Raw genomic sequence first — 13,894 nt, 5'->3', positions numbered from 1 at the left:
AAATGCTGGATATAAGTAGTAAAATGCTCACTAAAAGTAAGAAAAACCCCAAACATTAGCTATAAACCCACTGAGTGCCTGTATGTTAGCAAGATGACACATGGCTACATTAGTTAGAGCTCACTAATATTATAGATATTGCAGTTTTGTTTAACCAATCAAGCAAAAAACATGTTGTACTTTAGTTTTCTCTGGTCTCCTGTCCAATCTGATTAGTTGCGACACGTTTGGCTGCATGTCGTCCTTCAACAGCTGATTGTCTAAGTGGTGTCCAGCAATCGATGTGAGCGTTTCATTTAATTGAAAAATATTTTGAAGAAAACACGGCCTAATTAGGAGAGATGGCATCCATCCCGCTTTAGTTGCTGTTGCCCTCATTTCGCTCTAAAAATATGGTCTGATTTATTTGCACTCCAAAAATATTACTCAACCTTTTAAATACTCCACTGAGACTGTTTATGCTTCATAAAAGCCTGAATTATATGCATCAAAAATAAACACAAAGGATCTACATTACACAAACTTCATATTAGTTAGGGCTGACTAAAATGAAGATTCAAAGAAATCTGTATTCTTTACTGGACTATTTTTTCATAATGAGCCTCTACAAATAAACTGGACTTTAACAATGCTACAAATTATATGATCTTAAGAAGGCTTTAAACAGATTTCTAACAGCCAGCTGCACTTCTGCCATGCTCATAAACTAAACAACGTCCTTCTTATTATTACAGTAATTACATAAATGATCTCTTGTTGTGCCCATAAATATGTGTGTTACACGAGAGAGAGACGGAGAGAGTAATTAATCAGGGGTCCGGGTGAAAATGCTCCTGAGAGTTCATAAAACAACTGTAAAATTAAAACCAGGGGCTGCAGTAATTATAGCTTTCTGTTTTATGGTTGTAATCATGTTAACGGTCCTGTGTTGTGCTGATTACTACACTGTGAGTCAGCATGGGATGTTGGGGTGGGGGGGCATAACGAAAACTGGGATTCAGGAGTGCCTAAAAACACAAAATACAGTCTAGACAGAATAAAATGGAAACACAAGCAGCAACAGAATAAAACAAACAAGTCTGTCAATAAAAGCATAATGAAAGAAAAACAGGGATGTCAGGAAAAGGGTACACTCCTTTATTTAATTGAGATTAGTGTTATTTATTTAACTCACAGCTCAGTTCGATCCGGATGAAGTCCTTGATGCCCAGATTCTCCAGGAACACCCCGGAGGAGGCCGTGGTTTTAAACAGGAAGGAGATGTCTGCGCTCAGCTCTCCGTGGAACGTCGGGAAGTGGAGATACGACGTCTCCTTGTCGAAAAATGCAGCGTTCCAGAACTTTCCTGAAAGTCAAAACATTACATCTTTAATATCTTTAAACTGAGGTTATAATAAAACCGGGTAATTCTGACTAATTTGACCTTTTAGTGAAACAAAAAAAAGAATCGACAACTGAAAACATCAAACAGATTTTAACCTATTTGTGTCTGATCTCAGAGCGAGTTAGAGCCAATTTTAAAACACTCTCCAGGCTCTTCATGACCTCATTTTATTTATTCACCCTTTGTGTATCATACCAGCCTGTGTTTATCCTGAGGCTTGGCAAAAATGAGGTGACAGAACATTTACAGCCTTCAGGCTACTAATTTAAATCTCTGTCCACCTCAGGTTTATTTCTTTATTAGGAGTACCTTTATATTTTTTAATTCTACTTTATACTAAGCCTGTCTGTTTTACATTTGTTTGTTTCCTATTTTATTTTGTTGTTTCAGTTGATTTTAGTTAGATTTGCCATAATTATATGAAGCACTTTCTAATGCATATTAGAAGGGCTGTGATTACTGTTATTATGTTTTAATCTTTCTATGGGGCATGGCTTGTTTCATTGCCAATGTTTGTATCTTTTCTTCTTCACTTAAAAACAGTAATTTAATGCACCGCTGCTTCAGGTGTTTTCTCCTGCAAAGAAAGTCATCATGCGATTGAACTTTACAGTAATCTGTCCACTTTGGTAAAGCAAAAAGAAAGTGTGAGCATGTAATGGGTTCATTTTGGATAACATACTGTCTCCGTGGCAACGGAGCGGTCCCACTCTATAGGCCGCCTCTGACCCCGACCTGTGGACGTCACTCAGCACCAGAGACCTGACTGGGAGGCTCTCCTTCTGGGTGAGCATGCCTGAGTCCTCAGTCCTGGAGGACAAAAAGCAAAGCAGGAACGTTTAAAATATATATGGAAAAAGAAGAGAAGCAGAACAGCATTCATTACATTTGAAGGAAAAGGACAAAACCGAGAAAGGAAGAAAACGAAACTCATTTGTGCATAAATTTTGTGTAGGTTTTTATTTTGCTTCACATGCATCATGTTAGACTCACTGACTGGTCGATGTAAACTGTCCATCTCCTGGGAACCTGATTATTTAAAAATCCTGCCAATCAAAATTACACCCCTGTCTGTTTTCATCTTCTACACCTACATTCATCTCCACACTAGTATTTCTTCTTGCACAGAAAAATTATGCCTAAGCATACATCCGGGATTGAAAGGGGAAGTACGGAGGCGCAGGTCTGTAAAAACAGAGTTGGTGGAGCACAAACGGTTTGGAATGAGAAATAATGGCAGGAAGTCAGGTGTGATGGGATTGCTTACAACGTGAGCAAAGGTTAAAACACATTTTTGTTTCTTCTTGTGTCGGTTTCATTCCAGTTGATTTGATGTTTGCTAAACTGTTGAAGTTACAAATCTCACAGCGACGGTTGGTCACGTGTTTTCATTCAGGAGCGAAAAGTTCAATGTGGAGACGCGTGCTGGTTTTCTTCGGATGATTTGGTTTTGACGTGTTTTCTGATGTGATCATTCATCATTTCTGGGTTTGATTGGGAAACTGCTGCTGTCAGGAAGTTCTGCTGCCCTGAAGGGGTCTGTTTGGTCCTCACTCATGTTCACATGGGTAATATTTTTCATAAGAACATCTGTGACTGTAAGAACGCCATGTTTCAAAGTTGAATTAAATAAAAACACACAGTTTCAGACATGTCACCCCATCAGATGTTTTATTATTATGGTTTATTGGTGCTTTTTGGTGCATTTGTCTTCCTTAATGTTTTAAAGTAAATCACTAATATCAACCTTTTGAAATGACATTTAACTATTAGAAAAGTAAAGATGGACACTTGACCTTAAATCGACCTAATTATTTTTTCTGTGAACGAATTTTTTCGGGAGACTTAGGGAAAATTAATATTTAATCATCTAATGGTTAAAAACTCTAAAGGTACCACTCGGTGCGGTCGGCGTCACAGTTGCAGTAGTGCTGTGGGTCCACGCAGTCGCCCCGCAGGCCGCAGGCACACTGGTGGCTGCCCGGATGAGCTCCGCCCCAGTAGGTCTGGACCCGACCGGTACCGGGACCGCCGAACCACCAGCTGAACGGAGAACCCTCTGAAACACACAAACTTAAATTCACTCTTTTCAGTACTGGCCAATTTTCTCTGTAAAAGACTCAAAACTTCTTTATAAAATGTCAAATTTCATAGTTTTGGCATTTTCTGACTGTGATTATACTTTTTGAAAAGTATTTTGTTCCAAATAATCATCTGAGGACTATCGTGCCAATGACTGGTGTAACTTAAGGTAATTCTGGTAGGAGCTTTTTTTTACATTAAATAAATTCAACCAATGTGCTGTCAGCTGACCTGACACATACAAAAAATCATCCATTATTTGGTATTTTGTGCCCATCTACAGCTTTCTTTGTATGTCTCTTACAAGTAGGAAGAACAAAACACAACATTTATAATACTTGTAAATAATTTAATATCAAATTTGGATGACTAACTGAAGCTCAAAGCAGAAAACTTGAGTGTGTAAATTTACATTTTAAAAAAACTCACAAACTAATTAGTTATTTCTTATGGCAAACAAACAGAGGCCTCTAAACAAGTCATAAAAAAAGTTTTTTGGTAAACAGGAAGAAAGTCCTCAAAAGCTGACCTAACAATCATTTTTGTTTTTTCAAAAGGAGAAATAAAAACAGCTTAGAAAAAGAAAGAAACTGTTTCTTAGTCATTTTTAGTACTGAATGTTTTGTAACTGTGTTTTACAAAACTTTTCTTTTTCCATTTAACAAAATCTTGTTTCTACTGGAGTTAATACAAATATTTTTAGCAAAAATGGAAAGTCCACATCCCTCTAAAAGGAATTTTAACAAATTAAAAACAGCAGGCTTCACCTGGAGTGTTAAGGAGGCGGGACTTCCTGCAGTGGTAGGAAAGTTCCTGTTCGCAGTGCTCTGATTGGCTGATGGCGGACAGAAGTTGCTCTTCTTCAGACGAGTAGTTAAAATGGACTGAAAGCTGGTCGACGTCGAGGGACGGTCGGACTCTGGTCAGCTCAGTGTTGTTGTGCTGGATTATCATCCAGGTGTTGCGTTCTGTGGATAAACGTGACGCTAAAATCAGGAGTTTTATCTTATCTTCATCTCATCTCTCACTGTAACCTCAAAGAGTAACATTTCAATTTTTTTTGTCTGTGTTGCAATGTTTAGATGTTTAGATAAAGGTTATAATAAAAACAATTTACAGTTTCATCCCATTTACTTCTGCATGATAAACATTCAGCTACGGCCTCTTTTACTGAGGCTTAACTTTCCAAGACGAGCCACAAGAACTCTTTAAAGCGTTGCCTGAAACACACAGTGCCTGCATGCATAAACCACCAAACTAACCAATCATTAAATGTTTATTAGGCTGCACAGTAACTGCAAACTGAACTAAAGGTCTTCAAGCTGGGGTTGTCTTGCTGTTCTTGTGCCAATATTTGGGCAGAGCGGCATGATGTCATCAGCTGCCATGAAAGGCGAGTGATCATGTGATTGCCTGTGTGCGTGTGCATTTGTTTGTTTGGCCATTAGCAAAATATCTGATTACCTAAAATACAAAAATGGCCACACCTCAGCCAATTCTACAGATGTTGAGGTCAAATTTAGTGTGCTTGTAGGTACAAGTCTGAGATCTAATAAAATGCACAAGATCTTTGTTTCAAACTTTGGTATGCCAGATGGTGCGTGATACATTCCTTCAAGAAATACAACTTTTTATTGTTCAAGGTTATATTCACCCATTTTAAAACCAGGTAAAAATGAAAGAACTTGCTCATGTTTTCCCTACATGGGTGCATGAATGCAATCAAATCCCTGCAGACAGCTTCCAAGTTCTGGTGAAACCCAACATTTCAAGGATGTTAGTCACTGATTTAAGGTTTGGATGCCGACGCTAAACGTTCCCACTCTGTGCAACATGCAATATTTTAAAACAGCAGAATGACAGAGTGGAGGTGCCAAAGAGAGAAATGCAAAAGAAAAAAAGCTGTGCTGTTTATATTTACACCATGGCATAAAGCAGTAACCGCTGATTGAATGATGTTTACTGTAATGAAGAGAAAATGATACCAAATTGCTGCAGCTTTATGATAAAGATGACAAAGCACCAGGACATGCAACGTGTTTCTACAAGGGAGGAGGAAAATAAAGTGGATCTGAGTGAAGCATCATCGTTTGCAGTTATGTAAATTCTAACCTGGGAAAACAGTGAATGATGATGGGAGGAAGAGGAGTATGAGAAGTGTGTGTGTGTGTTTGTGTGTTTGTGTGTGTGTGTCACCTGTCATGTTGCAGTAGACCAGCTGTGGTCTAATCGGTCCGCTGCCGTCCACATCGATATAAAAACTTCCTGACGTGTTGCCATTGTGTTTGTACGCTTCACAGGACTGTTCGTACACCGCTGAGAGGAAAATAAAAACAACATCAGCCACACAGGAGCTGCTGAAGATCACTCACTGCTGAGGATTATTGATATATATGTATCCTCAATAAATTAATGGCTTCTAATAAGAGAAAAGAACCTGTGGCTTTATTGCGATGCAGCCTCTATAAACCAAATCCTAATCCAAACAAAAACAACATTATTGACTGATGTGTAAACAGAAGCTCAATAAATAACACTTTATCAGACTTTTATCAATCCTTCCTCCACAGGTCTCCCTTCCCTCTGCTCTTGAGTCCGTCAAATCTTTATCTTAAAGTTGGCACACCTTGTTAATCTTTTTTTTATCTCTTTTCTTCGAGGCAGAACGGCCTGAAATTCATCATGTTCCCTCAGAGTTGAAAGATAAACACAGAAACTCTTCACTTTTTAGGGCTGAATGTGAAAGAATCTGAACAGAAGGAGGAGTTTCTTTCATTCGCCTCACGCTTCAAAACAAAAAACGCTAAAGTCTTCTTTTAGAAATCACAAAAAGTTCTTATCATATGTTTATTTAAAATATTTTATGATACAAAAAAAGACATATTACTGTAACTAAAATGTGAAGATGCTGTGTGAATGTTGAGTGCTGAATTTATGAAAGAAGCTGAAACTGAGTTGTTAAAGCTAAAAGAAGCAGAAACTACCTAAAAGAAACAAAACAATAACTAAAAAGCAACAAAAGGTTAGCTAAATGTAGCAAAAGTCTAGCTAAAGGCTAACATAGAGAAAGGATAGCTAAAAGTAGCTAAAGCTTGACTAAAGGGCGAAAGTAGCAAAAGAAAACAAAATTAGAGCTAGTTTGCTGAAGCAGATTTTAAAGAAGATATTGTGTAATGTATTTCTTTTGGAAAAATATTTGTAAATAAAAGTAAATTTTTACAATAACCAAAAGTCATAGCACCCGTCTCCTGCATGAGCTGAAAGTTTTGATATATGACTGGCTAAAAACAGGAAAAACAGGAAAACAGTAGTGTGAACGCTGACTCAGCACAATTACTGAGCAGTATGTCAGGTAAGTTAAGGTTTGATCCCAGTTACAAGCTTTGTGCTCGTGCTAAAATGTTCCGCTCATACATTACATTTGAACTCTCTGCATGGATGTGAACTGCAGCTGGATGTGGCCGCGCTGATGTTCGGTGGTTTGTCGTGTGACTCACAGCTGTGGCACGTGGCGCCGCTGTAGCCGCTGTCGGAACAGTTACAGCGGAAGTCGGTCCAGGACTGACTGCAGCGGCCGCCATGTTCACAGCGGCTGGGGGAACACCTGAAACACACGTGAGGGAAGCTTCAGTTAGTTTCCAGCATCATGATGGGTGTCAGGAGCTTTAATGGTTGTATGTTTGCTTCAAAGACACAAAGCACATGTGGCAAACTCCAGGCCCGCGGGCCACATCTGGCCCCCAAGATGACCTTTAAATTTTATTAGATCTGATCTTCCAGAGTCTCATTTTGCTTAAACTGAACGTATTTAGTGATCCATGACAGTGACTTTGAAGCCAAGATAATTAAGTTTTAATTTCTCAGTAATCTTTGATTTTGACGTGGAAAAAGCAACAGAGAGCATCAAATGGGACAAAACAAGCTCTTGTTGATAAACTTGCAGCCAAGAAAAACTGGCTGGTATCTAACTTAAGTAAATGTGCATCAAAGTAACATTTTAATTCAATTTAATGTATGTTGTCTGTTTCTGTATCTTGTTTTAAAGTTAAATGTTAGTAGCTGTCTGTTTGAGTTTTTGTTGATGGCTTTTTTTTTTTAGATGTTTTCATTAAAGCATGTTTGCTCCAAATTCTATATATGTCACTGGGAAAAGGTAACTGATATTTATATGGTAATAACTTTACATATTACATCTAAAATCAGGGTTAATTTTTGTATTTTTTCAATAAATACTGACAGAGATTGGCCCTTGGCTGGGACCAAGTTTTAATTTTGCCCCCCTTGTGTTACTGTGTTTGACACCCCTGACATAAAGGATGTGAAAAAGTAAAACAAAACAAAATATATATAAATAAGTTTTTTAATATACAGAGACAGCAGTTTTGAAATCTGATTGCTTGTTCTGTTCTGGTATATTGGACTTTTCCAAGCAACTCTGCAGGTTTTTGTTGGCAAACGGCTCTCAGATCAGACAAACGTAGTCAGAGCCAAAAACCACCTTTTTATCTGTTATTCTCAAGAGACGTAAACTTTGTTTTGTTTATACGAAACAGGAACTGAAGCATCTTTCATCTCTTTATGAGTCACTTATCTAACAACAAGTGAGCAGAATGGCTGTTGTTTAAAAGGACAAGCTGTCTGTCAGGATTAAACCTTTAACCCTTTTGGTGTTGCTTTACACAGAAATAAAATCTCTCCTCTCAAAATGTGAGTGTGCTTGAAATGTTCAAAATGAGTTTGTCACATCAAGCTGTTTCATCCAATTATTGGAATAGATTTTATTTGCTGTTTAGTCCAGCATGTTGTTTACTTCATGGTTAAATGTTTGTAGGAGGGTCAGATGAAATGAGGCAAATATTCACTTTTTAACATTTGGAAAAGGCCATTTGTTCCATTTGTCTGATGATTAAAACCCAAAGTCCTTATTCTTGTGTTTGTTGATGTTAAGAAGATAAATCTTTTAAAAAGAAACTTTAAAATACTTTGGCATTAAAAAAGAAAGAGAAAAAGAAAAAGGACATAAGGATTTTTTAAATACATAAAACCATTTGCTAAAGTGTTGAGGAAAGGACTCAAAGTACGATCATAAAAGTTACATTTTTAAACTAAAGTCTTGTCAAATCAAGAGTTTAAACATCTTGTTCTTGTTTTCAGATGCACAAAAGCTATATATACTTTTTAATTTTAAAATTAAACCACCTAGATTTGGTCCTGAAATAAATACCTGGTTACAAAGTTGGGAATAAGTAACGACTCAAGTCATGCAGATATTTGTTTTTAGACAAAATATTAATGCCAGCACTTTAAAAATTTCTAATTTATTGCTCCCAGAAATATAAATTACCTGGAATACTTTCTCTGGTTTGTTTTAATAAATTCAGATTTATTTCCCATTTGTCTCATGTAGTTTAAACTGTTTTCAGCTTTCGTACTGTCATTAGGTGAAATATAATCCGCCCAAAAGTTGCAACAGAGGAAGAAACAAGAAAAATATGTCCTAAAGTCTGAGTCTTCACAGAAGACCACACACTTCCAGTCATGAGATATGAATATTTGGTATAAGTTTGTTGCTAAAGGAATATCACACACATACTTTGCCTAAGAAGAAATAATAAAAGGAGAAAAAACTTCAGCTTCCTTTTTTATCAAAAGGTCAGTTCCTAACCCATCCGTTTTCCCTTCAAATGCATTTTTACTCACTACATCCACACATAACAGATCCAGTATATTATGAAAATATTTTACTGAGAGATTCTTGCAGATTCGACTGCAAAAGGTGCAGCACTAGAGTCAGATAACCCCAGATGGATGACCGGTCTGCCTGCAAACAACCTCATCTGAAACAACACGAGCATCCATAATATTCATTGTTATCCCTCAGGCAGAGAGGAAGCAGCTCTTTACACACTAAATCAGGCTCTATCAGCCCAACACCCTGCAACGAATCGTGAGCCAAATGACTAATTTAGACACAAAAAGAGCACCAACCGTGAGGAGAAACCTATTCACATCTTTAGTTTGGCCTGTAAACACAAGCAGCTACACATCTGCAACACGGGTGCAATGAATTTAAAATAACAAAGAATAAATGAGGAAGATGCATTACAAAGACAAAAAGGAAAAGGATAAAGAAACGGTTACAGTAAATATGGAGAGGAAAAGGCTTGGATCAAAAAGAGACAAAAAGGTAAAAACTGTGGAAACCATAAAAATATTCCCTGCAGCAAATGTTATAACAATCAACAGATTTCCTGTGCAATCTCGTGCGATCTATTAGCGCTCAAAGTATGTGTTTGCAATGACTCTCAGCCACTACCATGCCTAATTTTAGCTCCATCACTGTAAGATTGTCTTATAATGTCTTTAGGTGGTGTGAAGGTCCACAAAAACCAGCAAGAGAGACAGAAGATTTGAAAAGATGACTTCCAATTTATTTACAAAAAAAACTTCATTTTGGGACCATTAAAGAGGTCAACAAAACATCTTTAAGTCAGGCACCAACACAAGAAACTAAAACACTAATTAACCTGATGACTGAAACCAGAGAGAAACTTATATAGTAGCTGATTGTGCCATTTTAACACAAGGGGGTAAACAGAAATTAAAGCAGCTAAATTACAAAGATATTGACAAACAGATAAAACTGATGAAGTAGTGCTAAACAGTAACCTGTGAAAAAAGAGAAGTACCTGGTCAAAAAGCAGAAGAAATCTAAACAAACTACAACATTTTAACTTCTCCCTCTTCTGTCAAAACATGGTACAGCCCAGTTAATCTGATCTCCGAGCAGATCTGATGCAGTTTGGACTCCAGCAGCATTTTAATCAATCAATCAATCAATTTATTTTATTTTGGTAAATTATCAACATTAAACACAAGAAATAAAAAGACTATAAACAAACCCATAATTTACCAAAAAGGGAATAGGCTGAAGCCAAAGCTTATTCTTGCCTAATAACCTACCAAGATATCTTCACAATACCTTTATATATCTAACCAAAAGGGTAAGATTTTATCAATTTACATTTTAAAGCTCTTTTAAAACTCACCAAAAAAGAACATAACTTAAAATCATCATTCAGGTCATTCCATAGTTTCACACCAATAACTGAAACACACCTTGATTTTACCTGACTTTTCACTTTTGCACATTCAAATATAAACAAACCTTGCAAATTATATTTATTCTGTCTTAACTTAAATAGTTTCTGAATACCGGAAGGAAGACTTTTGTTCAGTGCTTTATGCATTATTTCCAATACTTTTATATATACAATATCTTTAAATTTTAATGCATTACTTTGAATAAAGAGTTTATCAGTTGGTTCACAATATCCCACCTTATTAATAAGCCGTACAGCTTTTTTTTGCAACTTAACTAACACTTTCCAAAGGAACTCAGAAGAAAACAAAGATTAAATCACTACGAATTGCAAAATAAACTGCAGCAAAATTTGATAAAGAAAGTTAACTAAATGTGAGCACTCCAAATGGTTTAAAAGTTGCTAAAAGTGTAAAAATATGCTACATAAATATGTAAATGCTCAGTTGTTTCATTTACATTTAGACTTGTGTATATTTAAATAACAAAATGCATAAAGAAATACAAAAGTTACCACAACCTGTGTTCACCTTGTGACTGCAGGTGCTTTCCAAAGTTTGATTAGTTGTAGCAACCAGTTCCATTTAAATGTGTAGTTTATGAAATAGTTTGCTAACAGACAAACAGTGTTAACTCCAAGAGTTAATGCCAAGGTTTTAGGCAAAGATGTTGCGCTCAAACATGCGCTGGAGGAGATGCTCAGCTACTACCAGAACAGATTTAATCACAATATCTGTAAAACTGGCAGCATTATAGCCAGGAATGACCACAATAAGAGCATCTATATCAGTGAAAGGAAGCAGGAAACGTCTGTTTCCAGTGATTTTCTTTGGCTGAGCTGGAATAAGCAGGAGATATAGGATTGTACAGCACAGAGCTGATGTAGAGCTCCCTGTGGACTGCACTCAATTTGTGCTGCTAATGGAGTGTTTGCTTTGGCTAATAATCCCCTTTGCTGTTTGCAGCGACGCTCAAACACAAAAATGCACACAACCGTACACACACAGTAATATCCTGCTCAGAAATATGAGCACCACATTGAAGCAGTGTCTGTGAGTCCATTTTCCAACTGACTTTACAGCACAAAATATCCCACAAGGCCAATATTCAATCAGCAGGATTACTCTCAGGGAGCATGTGGTGTGGTTTTTTTCTGTTTTTACTGGAAAAGAGTTTTTTTTATGTTCGTTCCAAGTGAGAAGTCAGATCTTTGGAGGAACTGTAGTCTGCTGAACACTGATGCAGAAGCAGAGCGACATTTAATTAAAATCATTCAAGCAGTTTCGCCTTATCTGAAGAGGATTTGTGGTTTGCTCAATATTTGTGTCTGTGCACATGTTTACGTTCGATTGCTGTTTATGCGGTGTGTGAGTGTGCGCCTCAGTGTTTTGCGTGACTGTCTCGTTGCCTCTTGGGCTCTGGAGGTGGGTTTATAATTGCTGTAATTGTCTCATTAATCGCGCCGCTATTTGGTGTGACGCCAAAACAGAAAAACAATTAGTTCTGCTCCCCCTCCTCCTCTCCCCCTATCTGCGCCCTTTTCTCCTGAGATTCGAGCTGAGTCTGAACTGTCACAGATCACATAAAGTATTATACTTTATTGTGTCATGCAGGAATTACTGGAAATGGAAAATATTCCTCCTGAGGTGGAAGATACAAAGTTGCACAGGCTAATTACTAGTTGACAGCTGCAATAAGTAATATTTCTACTTCTGTTTGGGTCACACAACAAGTCCATCAGTTCTTTACTGTTTTGTGGGCATGGCAAATCCAGCAACAATATAAGCCAAGTTCCTTTGCTTTTTAAAAACTTTTTGAACTTTACTGTTTCAGTTCTTATTAATTGCACTCTACCTAATTGCAATTTAGGTAATTCTCCGTATGCTACTATGAAAGCTGGTGTAGATTCTCAGTCATCCAGGCCGTGGCAAATTCAAAAAAGGCTAAAAAACAAAAACAACTGGACTTCTATTCTGTAGCTGAAGACGTTTCGCTTCTCATCCGAGGAGCTTTCTCAGTTCAGAAATAGAGAGTGTGGAGTTGAGCTTTTAAAGCGGAGATGTGATGTAAGCTGGATTGCTTGCAGATTGTTCTCGCTCTCCTAACAATAGAGGCTCGTTAGGGTCCTTGTTCGTCGGACTCATTGATGGGCCCCTCTGGTCACATGACTGCAGGTGTTGATTGGAGTGAAACTGACTGGGGATCAGGCCTAAAGCTCCATTATATGTTTCTGAAAGCTGAAATCTGAGACCTCCCCTGTTTAATGTTGGTTTCTCTCTTTTGACATAGATGGCTTCTTTTACCCCCCTCTTGAACCATCTGTCTTCTCGGTCCAAAATGTGAAAATTTTGGTCCTCAAAGGACTGTCCCTTATCCTTGAGGTGTAGGTGGACAGCTGAGTCCTGTCCAGAAGCTCTGAACTCCTGACACAGGAGAGCCACCTCTTCTGGACTTTGCACCAAGATGGCTGAGTGTAAAATAAGTGATGCCTTGTTGGCTTTAGCAGCATCACCAACATTCTTCTGCCAGACATCAGCCCCAAGTTTGTATTTCCTATTTATGTGTTTGTATTTGATCAACACTCATCATTTCCTCACCAGGATGGCTGAGTGGTTAAGGCGTTGGACTTAAGATCCAATGGGCAAAAGCCCTCGTGGGTTCGAACCCCACTCCTGGTAAGATGTTAAATGTGTTTAGGCTATCAATAAAATCTGTTTGTAACCAATGTACTTAATCAATCTTGAAAACATAACTGTGGTTTTGTGCTATTGAACTGGAGCAATTGTTCTACAATTTCACAAAAGTTTTACAAAATGCCTTAAGTGTTCAAACTTTGAGGGTTTTGCATTCTTCAACAATTTTTCACAAGTTGTTAATATCTACAAATCATGGAAAAACGTAGTTGCTTAATTAAGCAAATTATACAATAAATATGTTAAGGACTATGTAGTTTCCAGATCTTGATTCATCTTGGATTTTAGACGTGACAGACAAGTTTAGGAAGAATATATCTGTATCTGCAACACTGATAAATAAAGGGGAAAATATGATAATTGCTGAACTTAAAGTGGTACAATGGCTGAACCTTTATGGGTTAGTATTTTTAGCTCAGGTACAGGTTTAGTTCAAGCTAAAAAAGTCATTTTAGAAAAACATAATTTCTGATTAGGTTGGATAGGTAATTGTACTGTAAAGTTATTTTTATTAAATTTTAAACAAACACTTGTAAAACACTAAATTACAAAAAAAAACTATATCAAATATGAAATAAGTGGTGTCATGTTGGTTTTCGCAGCATCTCCAATATTCCTCTGCAAAATTTTTGA

At 37.2% G+C, this 13,894-nt stretch overlaps 1 protein-coding gene and 1 non-coding gene across 3 annotated transcripts in view; one reads left to right on the top strand and one right to left on the bottom strand.

Annotated features, from left to right (window-relative positions):
- Positions 1-13,894, bottom strand: part of LOC108232888 (contactin-associated protein-like 4) — a 95,611-nt gene that overhangs the window by 31,074 nt on the left and 50,643 nt on the right. For both annotated transcript variants that reach the window (XM_017410978.3, XM_017410977.3), the window contains exons 11-16: positions 6,964-7,070; positions 5,663-5,782; positions 4,234-4,434; positions 3,281-3,443; positions 2,067-2,194; positions 1,175-1,345 (exon numbers count right to left, since the gene is read on the bottom strand). In XM_017410978.3, the coding sequence (XP_017266467.1) occupies positions 1,175-1,345; positions 2,067-2,194; positions 3,281-3,443; positions 4,234-4,434; positions 5,663-5,782; positions 6,964-7,070 (890 nt within the window). The remainder of the gene's footprint in view (positions 1-1,174; positions 1,346-2,066; positions 2,195-3,280; positions 3,444-4,233; positions 4,435-5,662; positions 5,783-6,963; positions 7,071-13,894) is intronic.
- Positions 13,164-13,246, top strand: trnal-uaa. The gene has a single exon. It is a non-coding gene; the product is annotated as a tRNA-Leu (tRNA).

This window comes from Kryptolebias marmoratus, linkage group LG20, assembly GCF_001649575.2.
Source record: "Kryptolebias marmoratus isolate JLee-2015 linkage group LG20, ASM164957v2, whole genome shotgun sequence".
Taxonomy (NCBI): Eukaryota; Metazoa; Chordata; class Actinopteri; order Cyprinodontiformes; family Rivulidae; genus Kryptolebias; species Kryptolebias marmoratus.
The sequence above is the reverse complement of the archived record's forward strand: the minus strand, read 5'-3'. Positions and strand labels throughout refer to the sequence as shown.